The 20337-nt window shown below is 36.1% G+C and overlaps 1 protein-coding gene across 1 annotated transcript in view; it reads left to right on the top strand.

The window, feature by feature from the left end:
• Nucleotides 1-20118, top strand: part of KCTD8 (potassium channel tetramerization domain containing 8) — a 232002-nt gene extending 211884 nt beyond the window's left edge. Inside the window, exon 2 of the mRNA XM_032496867.1 lies at nucleotides 18774-20118. Within this exon, the coding sequence (XP_032352758.1) occupies nucleotides 18774-19234 (461 nt within the window). The 3' untranslated portion in view covers nucleotides 19235-20118. The remainder of the gene's footprint in view (nucleotides 1-18773) is intronic.
• The last annotated feature ends 219 nt before the right edge of the window (nucleotides 20119-20337 follow it).

The following is a 20337-nucleotide window of genomic DNA, read 5'->3' as shown; positions in this document are numbered from 1 at the left end:
TCTTCCTATGCTATTATTTTTAGCATAATGATGACTAAGGAAGGATATGGTAGGATTCCTTGGTCCTTCTCATTACTTGGAGTGCCATTGCTTTCCTTCTGCATTCAAGTGAGTTCTGGTTGAGAGCATGACCTCTAGGGGCTGTCAGAACTGCACCCTTCTCTTCCTGCCCCCCTTACCCAGTGTTAAGGTAAGATGTCTATACTTGCTTTGAGTCTCACTCAACTCTTACAGTCATGAGGCATCCAAATGCCATCTGCAAATAGAGTGACAAGGAACTGGGACAATTCTGCTTATCTCCTCTGCTCACACGTATGCTCCCTTGTCCTAGTGGGCTTCACTCACAAAACACAAGTTTAAAGAGTAAATTCTTATTTTAAGACAGTCATGGCAAAGCATTAAACCAAGCATGAGGTAATCCTGAGTGTGGAAACCTCAGGATTTGTGTAACTGCACAGATGATAAACCCATGAAATCTACCTTGTCTTTAACCCAAAAACTAATTAGAAGATTGTTTTAAAATATCCAAATATTAAAAAAAAAATGTTCAGCTACTATTTTTTACCTCTGTCATTCAGGGATTTTTACCTCATTAGTCATTTATTGATAAATATTCTCCTCATAATTTTCAAAGTACTGTTTTCATTTGATTTTTTTTATCTTTGACAATTCATAGTAAATTGTTTTATTGTTCACTTACTTTGTTCCATTTTGTTTTTTCTTGTAATTATTACATGCATGCTTTGTATGTTTATTCTTCTAGTAGTTTAAAATTTTTAACACATGCTTCACATAATTCCCAACAATATATAGAATTAACATCTATAGTCTTTTCAGCAAGACAGTATCCTTAGTATGTTATGACTTTCTCTCAGCCTGCTCGCTTTCCCTCTTGTAATCATTTGATGCTAGTTCCAGATGGCTAATATAACCATATTTATATTATGACTTACTGATTTCTTTTTTCAAGAATTTTTCTTATATTCTTTATCTTTCTTAAAAAAAAGAGGCGAAGCTTCTTTTTCTGAGGGCTTCAGACATGTATGTGTTTAAAAGCTTACCTGAGGTTCTACTTGGATATAGTCAACTGTCTAAATTCAGTAAGTTTACCACAAACAAATTCATGGTTATTTTTTCATAAACCTAGTTCTCTTCCAATATCTATTATTTCAATATGATAGAACCATCCAATCCATTCGAAAGGCCATAAACCTAAGTGTCACCACTGATACCTCCAGGATCTCCCTGACAACCCTGTCTTCTTACCCACAGACAATTCTTCACTAGTTCCTATTGGCTTTTACTTTTTAAAATTCTCCGATATTTTTCACTTCTTTCCATCACCACCACCACCATCACCACCACCAGCATTTTATGCTAATGTGTCCTCATCTCTCACCTGGGAAACAGGGAAAGGCTTCTAGTTGCTGCTGCTCTGTCTGCCTGCACACAGTCCCCTGCCAAGCCATTCCTCTCTCATTTCAGGGTGATTGTTACAAAATACAAATTTGCTCTTGTTCCCTACCTGCTTAAATTGCTTTGTTGTACTCCTCGGTTTAAATTGCTTTGTTGCACTCCTTTTTCTCATTGGACAAATACTAAATTTCTTTGTGGTGCCTGACAAGAACTTGAACTATCTGGCACTCATCAGCCTCTGGGATTCAACTTGGGTTGTGCTCCACCTGTGCTGCCTTTATTTAGTTTTTGCAACTTTTCACACTTCACTGCAAATAGGACCTTGCTCATGCTCTTAACCTCTTGCTCCTCCTCCCCTGCTCACCCAGTACCTCCTATAATTGTTTTACCTTCATGATGGCTTCCTGAGAAAAGCCCATCCTTTACGTTTTGGAAAATGTGATTTCCCAAAATATATTATCATGTTACCAGTTTACACAGCTCTTATCTCAGTATAATTCTGCATTATTTTGTGTGAATATTAAGTGAATATCCATCTTTATCACTAGATAAATTAAATTTCATGGTACATTCTCCATATTTCTAGCAAGATGTCTTCCATGTATTGGCTCTCAATAAATATTTATTAAATTTATTAAACTGACAAATGAATGAGCTGATTTTCATTTTTGCTGAAGTATAATATTGACAAATACTTTCAATGAGAACTTTTGTTTGAGTGTCTCCACAAATATCCTATATTTGAATGCTAAGATAACTAGGAGTAGGTCTCTAAGTTCAAGCTATTTTTTCCTAAAACCTTCCAAAGTTTTGCTTCATGGTCTTCTAGAAATCAGATTGGTCGTTGAAATTTTCAAGTTCAAATTTCTTCTTAAACTTTTGTCTGTAGGATGCTTTATTTCCCTCTGGAAGTTTTTAGGACCCTCTCTTTACCCTTGAAATTCTGAAAATTCACTGAGATGCATTTAGGTATGACTTTCTCTTAATTTACGTTGTTTGGAACTCAGTAGCACTTTCAATCTGAAAGGTATCTCTGTTTATTATAACCTATGAACATTTTTCTTTTATAATTTCTTTTTTTTTTTTTTTTTATTGCCACTGCTTTCACTCCAATCTTTCTTTTTAAGAATTCCTGATAGTCAGATACGGACATGCTGGATTGATTCTTAACTTACACTTCATCTATATATCACTTTGTTGCAAATTCTAAGAAGTGTCTATGACATTTTATTTCAGAGTACTAGTTTGATTTTTAGCCCTGTTTTTCTATGTGTTCATTTTATCACTTAGTCTACTTTTTACAGAAAATATTTACTTCCAAAGAAATGTTTTTTTATCAGTTGTCAACTCTCTAAATATTCAATATTCTCTCCTTTCTCTCTGAGGATTCTAAATAGAATTTTTAAATTCTCTTCTACTTTTCAGGCAAAAACACTTTTGTTGTTTATCCAAGTCTCTCTCTTTAATGCTCTTATTTATGTAAAGATGCCTATTAATTTTTGCTTTCTGTTTATATTAATGATGAATGACTAGACTGCTAAGTAAGTAGATGGCATGGGTTTCACCTAGCAGAGTTTCAGATTTCTTTGCCCAACAGTGTATTTCAGTGCCTGGGCTCTGCCTCAAATGGGAGAGGGGTTGTGTCTTGACTGGATGACCTTACTTTAGAATGAATTGATATTTAACTAGCATGTAAGCTGAGTCCTTCCCAACTCCACAGTACTCAACTCTCACCTGCAGTCAAATCAAGGAGAGATTTTTGTTTGTTTCTGTTTTGGCTGGGAGCATCTCCTTTGTTCTTTAGAGTCCCATCCAACCCTGCCCACTCTCTCACTGATGGATGGCAAAGATCTGGAATCACTTCAAAGCCCCAATCCTTCATCCACTGAAGTAATTATTCTCATTATCCTCTAGAGAGCTGTCAGGTTTTTGCCCTGGGTTCAGTGCCTCTGCTGCTTTCTGCTTAGTGAAATGGACAGCCCAGCCTTATATGCAAGACCCAGGTCTTCTGATGATTAACCCAAGATTTCTTCCATCTCTTTTATTAATTTACTCTGGGTTTTGAGTTCTACTTAATCATTTTTTCTCTTTTCTTTTTTCCTGTGAATGTGTCAAGCTAATGTTTTTCCCTACTCTTATTTTAGACTGATCCCACCTGCTTTTGGTCACCCAGAATTTTCCCAGTATCTGTTCTGTTCATGACAGTTTTCATGCTTTCTAGAACTGTCAAGGATTTAGTTCATTTATTCTCTTTCTCCTCCACCTTCAAGATAACATTTTAAAGGTTTTGTAACAGATTAAAAAAAATGGCCTGCCATCTTGATTAAATCTCCTCCATTTCTTTTTCTGTCCCTTCTAGGCTGTATTACATGAGAGCAGGGTATGTTCTGTAGTCACAATGCCATATTTTCTGGTAGTTTTCTATAAATATATAGTACTAATAAAAGTGATGTGGATTTAATTCATTTTTTCTTATAATTACTTTGAGTTCTCTAGAATGCACTATACTAAAAGTTAATATTTTTAATAAAACTTGTCTTACCAGAAATTGAATTATAAAACAATCTTTTTGTTATTAATAAAGTGGTTAAAGGGTAGAACAATTTAGACACATAATACTGAAGATTTTGATTATAAAGCCTTTTCTAATTATATGTATATTTTTGCTATTGAAAACAAAAATGATAAAAATTGTTAGAACAAAACCAATAAAAAGCAAACATTAACCATCGTCATTTGCTCTTTGATCTACAAAATCAGAATATTCTCGGTATTCTATTTGACCTTTGGCCTTGACCTTGCAGGTTTGCTTGCAAAATAGTCACAATTTATTAAAAGCAAATGGAACAGCCAGCCACTCAAGCAAAAGAGTTGTGAGTCTTTAGTCATTGATTAAACATGTTTTTTATACTTTTCTAATGCAGTCACAATTGTATTAAAATCAATTATAATGTAAATCATAATTTCTGATTAATTAGTGGTCTTTAGATATAGTCTTTATTATTGAGTAACTGTAGCCCTAGTTTAGTTCTTTGTTATGGAAATTTTTTATCCTAAAAGGAACGCATGTGTTTGAATTTTTCATTCAAATCACACATACTTGTTTAAAGTTTTATAAAGGGAACAAAGAGGGATCCCCCCAGATCACTTTCACTGAGCTATATAAAGTCAAAGCAGACTATTCATTTCTGGGACTCCTGTGTCTTCAGCACTTCATGGAGAGTTATTCAAAATGCATATTGGGAGCATATTCTTTTACTAATGCTGCCTATATTTTAAAAGTTCTATCTTCAAGCTTTTAATGGATAGTTATTAATATATCTTGTAATTAAATGTGGCTTTCCAAATGCATTCCTAGTGCAGATTCCTTTTTTACAGTCATTTGATTGATTTACGTACAAGATGTTACCAATACATTTTTTCATCTTTAATAGTTTCATTAACACCAACTTACAATCTTTTACTTTTAATCTGTAAGGCTTTAATGTCAGAAAAGGAGATTGATGTTGCTGCTGCTATTGAAATATTAGGCTTAGAATAAAGTGAAATATAAAGTGGCATGAAAAGTTCAAGGCATCTAACCTTGACAGAAGCTACTCATTATTTAATAAGGTTCCAAAAGCTCTTAGCAGAAATTCCTGGCCTTATGTCGGAAACTTTTCCTGATCAAGAGGCACACATCACTGAAAGGTTCAGTCTTAAATGTGCCTTATTAAACAAATCTAATTCTGATATTTGGGAGTTATAGTATCTGACAAGTCATGAGTCCTAAGATAATTCCTTTGTCCTCTCCATTTCCTCTCTGCGTAATTCTACATCGTCTTACCTATTTTCCTAGTGATTTTCACTCTATAAATTTTAAAGTGGAATTCACATTTAAATATAAAATTTTCCTTTAAACCGTACTGATTTCTTGTCTGTGCCTATCCAGTTAATGTAGAAAAGCCTTTTGTATTGGTCTAAATTTACAAAAAAAAAAAAAAAATGTGTTTCAGAGGATATTGCAAAATAAGCATTTGTTTTAAAATGGGAAAATCTTAATTTTTTTCTTGAAGTATAGTTGATTTACAATGTTATATTAGTTTCAGTTGTACAGCAAAGTGGTTCAGTTGTACATAGATATATTTTTTTTTCAGATTCTTTTCCATTATAGATTATTACAAGATACTGAGTATAGTTCCTTGTGGTATACAGTAGGTCCTTGTTGGTTATTTATTTTGTATATAGTAGTGTGTATATGTTCATCTCAAATTCTGAACTTCTCCTTCCCCCCTTTCTCCTTTGGTAACCATAAATTTGTTTTGTATGTCTGTGAGTCTATTTTTGTTTTGTAAATGAGTTCATTTGTATCATTTCTGTAGATTCCATGTATAAGCAATATCACATGGTATTTGTCTTTGTCTGACTCACTTCACTTGGTATGATAATCTCTAGGTCCATCCATGTTGCTGCAAATGGCATTATTTCAATTTTTTTATGACTTAGTAATATGCCTTTGTGTGTGTGTGTATATATACATATATATGTACATATACACCAATCTTTTTTATCCATTCATCTGTTAATGAATGTTTAGTTTGCTTCTATGTCTTGGCTATTGTAAATAGTGCTGCTATGAACATTGGGGTTGTATGTGTCTTTTGAGATTAGAGTTTTCTCTGGACACATGCCCAGGAGTGGGATTGCTAGATCATATGGTAACTCCATTTTTAGATTTTGAAGGAACCTTCTTATTGTCCTCCATGGTGGCTGTACCAGTTTACAGTCTCACCAACAGTGTAGATGGATTCCTTTTTCTCCACACCCTCTCCAGTATTTATTATTCATAGGCTTTTTGATGATGGCCATTTTGACAGGTGTGAGGTGATAATTCAGTTGTAGTTTTGATTTGCATTTATCTAATAATTAGTGATGTGGAACATCTTTTCATGTGCCTGTTGGCCATCTATATGTCTTCTTTGGAGAAATATATATTTAAGTCTTTTGCCCATTGTTGATTGGGTTATTTGTTTTTTGAGATTGAGCTGTGTGAGCTGTTTGTATATTTTGTAAATTAATCTCTGGCTGTCTCATTATTTGCAAATATTTTCTTCCATTTCCTAGGTTGTCTTTTCAGTTTGTTTATGGCTCCCTTTGCTGTGAAAAGGCTTTTGAATTTAATTAGGCCCTATTTTTTAATTTTTGTTTTTATTTCCATTACTCTAGGAGATGGATTCAAGAAAATATTGCTGCAATTTATGTCAGAGTTTTCTGCCTATGTTTTCCTCTAGGAGTTTTATAGTATCCAGTCTCACATTTAGGTCTTTAATCCATTTGAGTTTATTTTTTGTATATAGTATTAAAGAATGTTCTAATTTCATTCTTTTACATGTAGCTGTCTAGTTTCCCCAGCACCACTCATTGAAGAGATTGTCTTTTCTTCATTGTATAATCTTGCCTCCTTTGTCATAGATAAATTAACTGTAAGTGGGTGAGTTTATTTCTGGGCTTTCTATCCTGTTTAATTGATCTGTGTGTCTGTTTTTATGCCATTATCATACTGTTTTGATTACTGTAGCTTTGTAGTATAATCTATAATTCAGCTCCAATATCATCCAGTTATTAAGGATAATATCACATTCACACATATAAATGCCATCACTCAGCATTGACCAAGGGCCATACATTAGACTAAATAGACTTGTGTCAGTTCCCAATGGCTGCTGTAACAAATTACCATACATTTGGTGGCTTAAAACAACAGAGATTTATTCTCTCACAGTTCCAGTGGCCTGAAGCCCAAAATCATTTTTACCAGGTGGAAATCAAGCTGACAGCAGGGCCACACTGGCTGCAGAGGCTCAAGGGGAAAATCTATCACTTGCCTCTTCCAGTGCTGGTGGTGATTGGCATACCTTGGTTAGTAGCCACACCAATCCAGTCTCTCACTCTGCGATCCCATTGCCTCCTCATCCCATATGTGTATGTGTGTCAAATCTCCCTCAAAGTCCTTCTTGCAAGGATATCTGTGATTGATTTAGGCTCCAATTCGATAATCCAGAATAATATAACCATCCACAAATCCTTCATCACACCTACTAAGACTTTATCACATGAGGTGACATTTACAGGTTTCAAGGATTAGGACCTGCTACCTTTTCGGGGGCTACTTTTCAGCCTATCGTAAGGCTCTTCCTTGCACATCTTTCCTCAAAGCAATTCTAAGAAGGAGGTACCATATTTTTAATCCCTCTTAAGCAGAATAGGAAAATGACTCTCAAAGACAGATGTTGGCACACAGTGAGTAGATGTCAGAACTTGACTTCAAGCACAGTTTTGCTATTTTCAAAACCTGAGCATTTTTTTTTTATTGTCAACACAACATGGAATTAAACTGTGATGTGAGCATGGATGTTTCCATTTTCCATTCACTCTAGTGACTCTGCACTGAACTGGCTCTGTAACAGACACACTTCTATAAATCTCAAAGTGAAAGAGGTGGCACTCACATTAAATAGTATGGCAACTGTAAGAAGTTGCATCCCGTAGCCATTGTTGAAAGTACTTGAAAACGTTTCTTGGTTGGCAGACACTCAGAATCTGAAGAGATCTGACAAATAAAAATCCCCTCGACTATGACTTTCTGCCTGCAGTCGCTGCTGCTCCTGTAACCCAAGAGTATTATCCTGTTTCTTTTTTTTACCTCTTCACAAGCTCTCCTTCCTCTGTTGTCATTGACAGTTTTTTCTTTAGTATTTTATAACAGGCAGGGATAATTCACAGCCAGCATTTTTTTTTTCTATCAATTTGTTACACACGGCACACCATAAGTGCACCCCAACCTACATCTACAAGTGCCCTTTCCTTCCTCCCACAGCTATCAGATATGTTGTGGATATACAACTTCTCATTAGTCATTGCTGAGCACCACGAGGGTGTTAGGATCCAGTTTATAAACGTGGAACAAGCAAGAGTAAGCTGGTGTTGACAAATCTGAAAAGCAGATAAATTATCCCTGTTATACAGTATGTGCCTGTGAAAAAGGAGGTCACTAGAAGGTGGCTTCCTCAGCACTTGGGGGAAAACAGCCAGACAGCAATAATGAGGGATAGTAGATTTGGATGTGGGAACCTGAGAATGAGCAGCTCTTAATTTCAGGATCCAAAAGGAGCCTGGGTATCTTTCGGGAGCTCTTGTTTTTCTTTCTTTTTTTTTAATTAAAAAAAATTTTTAAAATACAAAATGTGTGCATGGGCCACAGAATCGTAGCTCCCATGAGTGAAATGTGGAGATCAGTTTTAAATGAAGACTTTTTGGACTTGTTGCAAGGTGTCAGTGACCATTTTGCATGTGATAGGGGTTCTGAATGGACACATGAACGCTTAATACCTTTCCTCCTCGATGTATTTACGTGCCAGTATTAGGTACAATCACGTAAGTGATGTAGAATTCTTCCGCACAACAAAGAAAATTGTTTTTCCTTATTATGTATGTTCCCCGATACTTTTTATTTCTCTTTAATAACCTAAAAGTGATAACATAGGGACCTTTTCAAAGGAATATTTTCACTTACTAGAGAGACTGTGAGGTCCTTCTTACAGATTACTGCCAAAGGCTCGTATCTTCTTTGTTTTTTGTTTGTTTGTTACACACTGTAAACATAGTTACACTTGGGTTTATCTGTTTTAGTTAAAACAAAAGAAGATTTCTTTGGGGACTAAACAATTTCCTATGTGCTCAGACGTTCTTTTATAGATTACACTAATTTCACTGAATTCAGTTCAGCAAACAGTTACTGGATTATCATGAGCCTTGTCATGGGGGTGGCACTCCAGGAAATACAAAGATAAAAGGGAAAGAATCACTGTTCTGCAGTGACTAACAGAGGTGGTATGTGTGTTTGTGTGTGTGTGTTTTGTGGGGCAGAACACAAGGATGAAAGTTAAAATTCCTATAGAAATAACTATTATTTAAGACAAGACAGGCTCAACACTTGGTAGGTTCATACAAACTGTGATGGGTCATTAAGAGAACAAGAAATAACAAGAATTCACAACCAAAATGTGAGAACGGAAGGTTTTATGCTGAAAGCACCATTTGGAACAAACTTTGAAGGCTATGGGGCAGGGGAGGGACACAACCCAGAGAGAGTGAAACTGGCATAGATGATGCAGGCGTTTACCAGGAATTAGTGTCCTCTGGCTGCTTTGTGAGGAGCACTACGAGATGGGCTGGGACAATCCTTTCTTTGGGTCACCCTGAGGACAGTTCTCGGTGCCAAAATGTGGCATTCAAATTTCGTTACATGTGCAGAGGAACTATTTAGAAGGATTTGTTTTGTTTTGTACATGGGAGAACACTTGGTGGAATTAGACTTTAGGAATATTTATTTAGCAATGGTGTAGAGAATAGTTTGAAATGGGACTAAAATGGAGTCAGAGAACTGATTAGGAGACAGAAATAATGAGAGCCCTGTTATAAGCGGTGAAAATGGAAATAGCAATGAAGGGATAGATTCAAGAGCTACTGTAAGTGCAAAATTAATAAGACGTGGAAAGTAGTTGGAAATAAAAGATGAATGCATTGGGTAGCGAAAGGTGACTTGGATGTCATCTGCAGCAATAATGAACAAGAAGACACAGACTTACAGAATGGGACGAAGACGGTAAGATTAGTTTGGAAACCTCCTCCGACATGTGTTCCATTCAAATGTGTATTTTCTCGCACACTTTTTCCTAGCTGTATTACATTTGCCTGTTCACTCTATTTGTATCTTTGATTCGATGATAAAACAAATCAACCCCTTGAACTGAGTGACAGAAGGAAATTTAAGACACAGCCCCAGCCGTCATGGAAATCACAGTTAAGCCTTCAGCAACATGGGTGTGAACTTCACGGGTCCACTGCCATGTAAATTTTTTTCAGTAGTAAATATTACAGTACTATGAATCCACAGTTGGTTGAATTCAAGGATACAGAATTGTGGATTCGGAGGAACTGCAGGTATGGGGGGCTGGCTATAATTTATACTTAGATTGTTGGCTGCACAGAGGGTTGATGGTCCAAACCTCCATGCTGTTCAAGCGTCAACCGTTTAACCCTTTGGGGGACAGTAGGACACTCGTTGTGTGACTTTGGAATGGACATTTGTGTGGGGATGATGGGAGCATAATTACTGCTCCTGTGGTCATTTAGGTGAATGTTTAGTAACATAAAAGGTAGTGAATGCTAAATACCAAATGATTGATACAGTCAGTAGTGAATACTATAGAAATTCAGAGGAGTGAAGATCATTCTCATTTTATTAATTTTGTTAAGCAATTACTCTGATCAAGTCTTCATGATAGGCTAGGCAGTCACCATTTAAGGACGGAGAGACACACTGTACATAAATAAGCACATTCAAAATTAACAGGTACAAGGAGAGTCAGAAGAGTGGGTTAGTGACTAATCATGTCAGTGTGGGAAAAAGAATGCTACAGCATGTTTCTCTTTTTAAATTACCCTTCTTTTCTTTTCTCTTTTATTCACGTTCATTCATAGAAGTGGTCAAGTAATAATAGTAAAGATTATTAAAAACATAAAGAAATGAGTTTAATTTTTCTTATATAAAAATAATTTTTATTCATTTAAATAGCCTTTTTTTTTTACTCTTAAGATAAATGCATCTCCTATATGATCTTTAAGTTTCAATTTAACGTGAGATATTGCAGATTAGGGGGGAGCCACAGATACACAGGAGCTATGTATACAGAGGGGATGACTGTAGTTTATATGCAGGTTTTAATGGATGAATTGAAAATGATCCCCATCCCTTAGCTCATTCCAGTCACAATTCGCTTCGGCTCCATCCTTCATGTCCTGTTCAGACTTTAGTTAGAGCCGCACTGCTGTGCTTGTCACCCTAAGCTTGAACTGCTTGACATCAGGGACTCTGTGTGTGTGTGTGTGTCCTTCCTGTTGAAGCTAACACTGTGCCTGGTCCATAGTAGGTGCTCAGCAAATGTTTATCAAAATCGAAATGGAGTTTTGTCTTTTGATTTAACTGCTTAATACTTAGAGGCATGTGGTGCTAATATTAAAGATGGATCGGTTCTTTCTGTTCAAGTACCATATAACCATTCACACACCATCGAGTTTAGTACTATTAAAGGGTAATTTCCCTTCCGGGAATTGTGCCTGTTGCAGACACATTTTACATATTCAGTCTTTTTTATCATCACTAGGCAGGTAAAGAGATTAAAATAAAAGAGGTTTTTTTTTTTTTTCAAGCATGCAGGTGTACACATAAACTTCATTTGGAAATGCCAGTGTTTTCCAAGAAAAAATATGGAAGTACTCTTATTGAATATGCCTACACTCAGAACTAATAGGCAGTCATATGCCTTTTTTAAAGATGAAAATATTAGTGTTTAATTTCTGTACTTCACTATTCACCCAAATGACTTAGAAAAGCTATCATTTCCTCCTTTTTATATCAATGTAATAAAATCCAGTGAAATTAATTGAAAGCCCCGTTTTGCCGAATTTTACAGGTTTTGGGCCATTGTGATACCTTCAATTTATTTTACTTTGTTTAATGTAATATTTTTACTATTACTTTTAATTCACACATTTTAATAACTCAAAAGAGAGCTTTTGTGTTCTGTTTTCTCTAGTAAATTCCTCTTTGGACATAAGAATGTAATACTTAATAGCCTCTCAAGTCTATTATGGAGAATTTTACAGCAAAATTGCTTTGACATATATTCTCTTCTTTCTTATTATAGCCATGTGACTAGGAACTACTATTCTTATTTAATTTTTACTGGATAAAAACTAAAGCCCAAAGATGTAAATGACATGCCTGCAATTCATATGTTCCTAGGTTCATGGGTGGAGCCAAAATGAGAATGGAATTTTTTGGATTCCTCAATCACTACTGTCAATATTCAGATAAACAAATATGTCATACCACAGCCAAGTAGCCCTGGATATTTATCCTGTTTAATAATAATAATTAACACCGTGAGCATTAATGCATGCCAGGCACATCCTAAGTACTTCACATGGGTTAGCTCATTTAATTCTTACTGCAACTTGAAGTTTAAACATGAGTAAACAGAGGCCCAAGGAAAGTAAGTCACCTGACCAAGAAAACACACCTGGTAAGTTGTTAAACTGGGATGTAAGTCCAGCCAGTCTGCACTGTGCTGCCTTAGGCATCATTCTACTTGCTGGCATTTCAATAACAAGAATAGATTTAATGAAACAAATGTCAGTTGATAATGTCTTCTAGAACTACACTTCCTATCAGTGAACTTAGAGAAAGTTATCCTTGAACCCTGTAATTCTGTGAAGTACTTATATAGAAACTGAATTTGTTTCCCTATTCTAAGAGATAATTTCTATTAATGGTAACCTTTTAACATTTTACATTTAATATTAGAACTTTACTGCATGGAAAAGCCCTTTCTATTCATTATATCATTTAGAATTACAGGACTTTATAACATAAAGGGATCTAGGGGCCAAGCCAAAAAAATTTAACCTACAAGGACCAAATATTATAGAGGTGACATTACCAGCACAGAGTACTTGCTTAGAGAGGCTGAGTCAAGTGCAGACCCAGATCATCCAAGGCTATTCCCACACTAAAGAAAGATGTGAGCATAATAAAGGAGTGTAATGTATGTTATGTGTGTGTGCACGTGTGTCCTGACTGCTCTTTTAAAAATTAATTGTGGAGCGGTGTGACCGAAGTAGCTGGCTTGCAGGTCTCCTTGGTAAGGCTGTAAATCCCCTTGAAAGACAATCAACTCTTAGCTGAAAATCCTAGTCTATTTAATGGCAAATAGACAGATGAAAAGTAAAAGATTTAATTTCCCAAACACATTTCTAGCTATACATATGTTTTGGACTTTTAAATAATTAACTCCTTTTTAAAGTTAAATCTTAAATAGGTATGAGATGTATGTATTCACTGATTTGTTACTTACCCTAATAGTGGGTCATTATTCTCATTATGTGATGGAATAAAGCCCAGCTGATTAAGCCACCAAATCACTTTTCATTTTCTTTTCTTATATTGTATGATTGGTGCTGTAACTCAGAGGACAAAAGCACTTTAAGGAAGATCACTTAGGTATAGATTTGATTCTATTATGAGTTGAAGAGACACAGAATTTTCTGACAACCATGCTGTTCCCATATATGCAAGTCCTGGTGTTATTTAAATTATTATTTATGTCGTGCTGAAGGCATTTCAAGTGGCTTTGGATCATTGAATAGAATGATGCAAGATTTTAAATTATCCCTGGAAGCCTACAATTAGCAGGCATCCACATGAAAACTAAGCAACGAGAGTAAATCATTATTTCCTCTTTATTTATTTTTCTTAAATTTCATGTCATGTAAAACAGATAAATTATATTCTTATTTTAGCTTAGTCCTAATTTAAATCCATTAAGTTATCAGTGATGATTTAAAGTATGCCTAATCAAGTAGCAATAATGATATGTAACATGTTACGCATTAGCAAAAATTCTGACATAAATCAAAAGAAGACTGTTACTCTTAATGATTTATATAGGAACTATCATAGTTTTCTATACATTCAAGAGTGTGTTCCTCAAATTAAAAACAGAACTACCATATGATGCAGCAATTCCATCCCTGGATATTTATCCAAAGAAAATGAAAACACTAATTAGAAAAGATATCTTCACCTCTATGTTCACTGCAGCATTATTTGCAATAATTGAGATATGGAAGTAACCTAAGTGACAATCAATAGACAGATGGATAAAGAAGACGTGGTGTGTATACACACACACACACACACACACACACACACACACACACACACACAATGGAATATTACTCAGCCATAAAATGAATGAAATCTTGCCATTTACAACAACATGGATGGACCTAGAGGGTATTATACTAAGTGAAATAAGTCAAACAGAGAAAGACAAGGGGTACTGTATGATTTTGTTTATAAGCGGAATCTAAAACAAAACAAAACAAATGAACATAACAAAACAGAAACAGAGTTGTCCATAGAGAACAAACAGGTGTTTTCCAGAGGGGAGGGGATGGACGAAAGAAAGAGATAAGTGAGGGAGATTAAGAGGTACAAACTTCTAGTTGCAAAATAAATGAGTCACAGGTATAAAATGTACAATATAGAGAATATAGTGAATAGCTATGTAGTATCTTTGTATGGTGACATATTGTAACTAGACTTATTGTGAGCATTTCAAAATGTATAGAAATAGTCAATCATTATGTTGTGTAACAGTAACAACATAGTACTGTAGATCAATTACACTTCAAAAACAAACCAAAAATGTGGACAAAATAAAGTTAAGCATTATCTCTTAAGTAAACATCTGAACTTAATTGGGAGTCTCTTGATTGGGAATCCACTTTGCCTAAAGATAGCTTAAGAAATAGAAGGGGTGGGGAGAGATAAATTAAGATTGCTGATTAACAGACATACAGTGCTATATACAACATAGATAAACAATAAGGACCTACTGTACAGCACAGGGAACTATATTTAATTTCTTGTAATAACATATAATAGAAAGAATCTGAAATATATATATATATATATGTATATGTATATATATATGTATAACTGAATTACTTCACTGTACACCTGAAACTAACAGTGTAAATCAACTACACGTCAATAAAATTTTTTTTAAAAAGAAAATAAATAGGAGGGGTGAGACACAAAAAAATAAAAACATAAACAAAAAAAGGAGTGAGAAATAAATGTGTATATTTCTTCATTCTTGTCAATATCTGTACCTATTCTAAGTTCTTTTTCCCCCCCAAGGTGCCTTTAAGACAATAGTCAAGTCAGATTCCCACCTCCCTTTTTTTCATAGAATTTAAAGTCTACAGTGGGAGATATTCTAACGTGCTCCATGCATTTTAAACTTTTAACGTTATACAGTAAAATAATCTATGAGCATCACTGGATCACAGCACAGTGCCTGGCATGTAGTGGTTCTCAATAAAATTCTGTTGGCTAAACTGATCCATGCTGTCTTCAAAGAAATCTCCCTAGAGCTTCCATCTTCCACTACAAGAGCAATCCATTTCCATCATACAAACGTTGCATTCCACCCTCTTGTGGAGTCTGCATTTGTGTGCATTTGAGGAGGGGAGTGGGGAGGAATCACCTCCATGAATAAAGTGTAATGCCATTAGGCATAGTAGCTGTATATAATTTATTGAGTTAGCACATGGACCTAGCCTATGTCATTAAGCATTTCCCTCCTGCTCCAGTGAATAAAAACAGAATGAACCCCTTGCTCTGGTGGGACCTAGTATCCGCTCTCCATACTGTCTTCCACTCTGATGTTACTACTTTTCTGCCTGGGTATCTCTGTCTAATGCTCTATCCCCCCTACCTTTTAACAGGGAATGATTTCTCATCACTCACTTATCCTTAAAGATAAATTGATTTTCCCAGGTATTTGCAGTTTGATCCTTTAGTCCTTATTGGGAATGAAAATTGTAGATGTCTCTGTAGAGATTTCTGGTTAAAGTAATGCAGAAGATTGACAGAAAGGGTAAAAACATTTCCTTATGTCCTACATTGTACTAGGCTGGTGGGCATCGTGCTAGCTGGGAATCACATTCAGCCATTAAGATAATTAGGAAAGCAGAGGCCGCACCTCCTCCACCGCCCTGTCTGCCACATAAACACACACATGAACCCTTCAGCAAACTTAAATCTCCGGAGAGGGGCCTGAGTATCTGCACACTAAAAAATTCCTGGTAATACGCTCTCAATGGGAATGACTGTACTCTAGATCCTATGAGGAAAGTACTACTCCTGCCATTTAACAGATAAAGTAATGGAGGCTTGGAGGAGCTAAGTATCTTGCTCAAGTCCATGAGGCTATTTGCCAGAGACCTGGAATTTGGTTCCAGTTCAGTAGGACTTCAGAAAACTCATCCCATTTCAATATTATTGCCACTAAAACCTGGTGCCACTAAAAATCTGATCCTACAGATGACACTCTGCTAGTCAGTAGATGGCTGGTGACCAGTGTGGATCTATCAGTCAGGGTCCCAGAAGAAAGAGAACGCACATCCAATTGGGTAGTTTGACAAAAGTTGAATATTGTCAGTTTATCACCGTGTAGGCAGTGCCCTCCTGCAGTTACAGAGGAAATGGTTAACACCTATAAGGCCTGAAGATGTGAGCCTAGTTTAATGGAATCTGGAAAGAGGTGGGGCAGAGGGAGGGTGGGGAAGAAAGAAGGAGGTGAAGAGAGCTGCTGGACAGGGCTGTGCCGCTTGGTCCAGGGATGCAGCCAGATCACGGAAATCCTAGGGGTGTGGTCAGGTGAGGGTGTGATCTTGCCAGTCTTTATCGTTGGCTGAATCCAGGTGAGAACCATAAGGCAGGGGAGACTAAGGACGTGGTTTGTGCCCATCAGCCACTAAGGACAGTGGAGAGTGCAGAGTGGGTTTAGGTGAGTCAGCAAAGAGTGTTAGGAAGTAAGCCTTCTTCACCCTCATCCCTCAGATTCACCTGCTGTCTCTCTTACCATAAATGAAAATGGCAGGGGTTTAAAGGAAGCAACTGTTTTCTTTACCGCATGGTTGCAAATGCTTCTGAAATGTACTAGTGCACTTTCTTACTAAGCTTTTATTAGCACCTGCATTTGTTCTAGTTTTACTGTGTTGCAAGCGTGAAATGTTGGTTAAAACCTTCCCTCAAATAGGTGCATATTCTTTAAGGTTTCTTTGGGCTTTTTGTTTGTTTTTGATTAGGCTAATTTGGGTAGTTAACATACAGAAAACCTCACCCGTTGTAGCAATGCAATTTTGTCAGTTTTCACAATGTGTACAGTCCTGTATCTGACACTACTGTCAAGATATAGAGTATTTTCATCATTCCAGCAGCTTCTAAAGCTTTTTAAAATCTTTAATCCCACTCAACTAAATGTCCGGTGTCAATGTTTTTTTTCCTTTGATTCTAAATAGGAAAATTGGTGATGGCATCCAACAGTGAGTTGTACATGGGAGGTGCTCTTATGAAAGTATTCTTGTTGGCTTGTTTCCCTGCCCTTCTCGTTCATATAAACGATTCCTATCTGTTTTTAACTCAATCCATATATATTAGACTGAGGAAAGGCTCATAACCTTGACTGCATATTGAAATCACCTAGATCTATTAAATGACCCAATGGCCAGGTGGCACCTCATTAAAGCATGATTCTGGGGCCAAGACCAAGGCATCAGTACTCTAAGCCTTTCAGGTAACTCCGTATGTGGCTGAGGTTGAAACCCCATGGATTAGACAAGTTGTCCTCAACTCTGGCTGCACAGTGGGCTCCCCTAGGCCAGTTGCTTAAAAATACGATGCCTTTCCCTCGAATTCTGATTTATAGCACTTGTTCATAAAAGTTGACTACAAGAAAAATAATCAGATTTGGGTAACTTATATATCTGAATGGTTGGGCTCCATTTAATCAAGGTTTTATTATCCTTCTGGGTTTGTGGTGATGTTCAATAAATGTTAGATGGAGGTCCTAATCCCACAGCAGAGTCAAGGCACATAAAATATGCTCCCTCTTGGAAATAAACTGTTTGTGCATTTGAAATAATTATCTTGGCAAACTATCACTTTCTGAAAATTGTCCTCCTAGGTAATTTACCTCAAATGGTAAGCCTTGTATTTTGAGAGAATACTATATTTCAACTATGTTTTTTTCAGCATAGCGTTGGGCACATATATATCTTACAGCACTTTCATAATTCTCTCCAAGGAAATAGACAGGAAACAAGATTAAGATACTGAGGATAAGATTTAAACCAGACTCCCACTAGGAAGTATAAATGATGCTATTGCATTTCTGGGCCTGGAGAATACTGCTGCTTTGTAAAATAGAGCAACGGTACTTCCTGCTTTATGATGGTAAAATAAATACACACAGGGCACCTAATGCCATTAGCTAGAACAGAAATGAACTAACTATCTAATGAAACAGTTAGGGGACTAGTAGAATACTGATGTATGATATCTTTATTCAGATTTCAGGAACTAGTAACTAAAATAACAAAAATTTCCTTTTTTTAAGCATAAAGTTAGTGATGATACAGTGTGGCAGAAATGCTCATCAGGCAAACCTCCCGAATTTCATTGCTATCAGTAATTAATCAGCCCACTGCGTGTTTCAGTCTACATTAACAATACCAGGTGTGGTGTTTAATCTCTCAAATATAAGCCAGTACAACAAACAGCATTTTCCTTAAAATGATACATGTTCTTGGTTTAAATTTTAAAAAAATATAAAGCTTACTGAATTTGACCTTCCCACTTCTTACTCCGTTTTTCCACTCTTTTTTTTTTTCTATTTCAGGACCACCTCACAAAATAGTGTCACCTAAACAAGAGCATGAAGACAGGAAACATGACAAAGTCACGGATAAAGGAAGTGAAAGCGGGACTTCCTGTAATGAGCTGTCCACTTCCAGTTGTGACAGCCACTCAGAGGCGAGCACGCCCCAGGACAACCCCCCCAGCGCCCAGCAGGCAACAGCTCACCAACCTAACACCTTAACGTTGGATCGTCCTTCCAAAAAAGCACCTGTGCAGTGGATGCCCCCACCCGACAAACGCAGAAACAGCGAACTCTTTCAGACACTCATCAGCAAGTCCCGGGAAACTAATCTTTCCAAAAAGAAAGTCTGTGAGAAGCTGAGTGTGGAAGAAGAAATGAAAAAGTGTATTCAGGATTTTAAAAAAATCCACATTCCAGATTATTTTCCAGAGCGCAAACGCCAGTGGCAATCTGAACTGTTACAGAAGTATGGGTTATAGTAATTCTCTCCTTCCTGCAGTATTTCAATGACATTCAATGTTTACTACGGTGTCACCACCTGACTGTGTACTAACAATGGTCAGTGTGATTCTTGCTGCTCTTCCTTTTTGTGAACAGTGGATGTGGGACGGTATTTTCTTTCATTCTTTCTGTTGTTGTTTTTAGAAATATGGTTTTAAAAAACAGAAAACTAATAGATGTTGAATCAAGTGGTGTATCTGATTCAAACTATTTCACAAGAATGAAAGTAAAATGTGCATGACCAAGAAGCTTAGAATCTTGATTTTTGAACTGTGGTCAACTGGGTATGTTTGTCATTTTGTAACTCACCAAAAACAAATCATCGTATCACTCCAAATAAGGTAATAATATGGATGAAGCAACATCAAGTAAAATGTTAGATGATGGTTTTGGGACCCAAACCCAAAACTGTTTAAATGTTAATGCAATAAAACAAGTACTATTTTTGCATGAGCACAATGTTACAAATAAATCACAAGACTTAGGGAATATCTGTTTGTTGCTTGGAAAGAAAAAAAAAATACCAAAAAAAAATTTTTTTTAAAAGGTTCAGGCAAAGCCTATAAATGTAAGTTGTCTAGGTTGAATTTTATTTGTTCCAGATCTGTGATTTCTTTGTGTATGTGTATGGTGTTCTGTATGTTAAGATGGTGTAAATATGCCTTATAATCTTGTGTTATGGCACTGACATTCATCTATTACTGCTAGTCATTATTATTTCTGTGAAATGAGTCCTTACATCAGGCTGTGAAAATTGGTATAATGATGCTCTGAAAGATCTTATTATCATGTTAAGCAAAATAATTGAGGGAAATGATAAAGAGCTTTATGTATTTATTAAAAAAAAGGAAATATATTAGAATTCCTTGATCTCTACTGACTCTTCTTTTAAAATATTCAGTTGTTACATGATCTTCAATTTTCCTTTAAAATCCCAAGCTGGAGAATGACTGGTTCAACCTTAATGTTGACAAGTTGGAGACTTAACATAATTCAAAATGGAGGTAGAGTCCGATCCAAACAGCCTTGGTATTGATTAATAAATTCTTAGCCCACAAGAGAAAACGATTTCATCTGAGGA

This window comes from Camelus ferus, chromosome 2, assembly GCF_009834535.1.
Source record: "Camelus ferus isolate YT-003-E chromosome 2, BCGSAC_Cfer_1.0, whole genome shotgun sequence".
NCBI classification, from domain to species: domain Eukaryota; kingdom Metazoa; phylum Chordata; class Mammalia; order Artiodactyla; family Camelidae; genus Camelus; species Camelus ferus.
The sequence above is the reverse complement of the archived record's forward strand: the minus strand, read 5'-3'. Positions and strand labels throughout refer to the sequence as shown.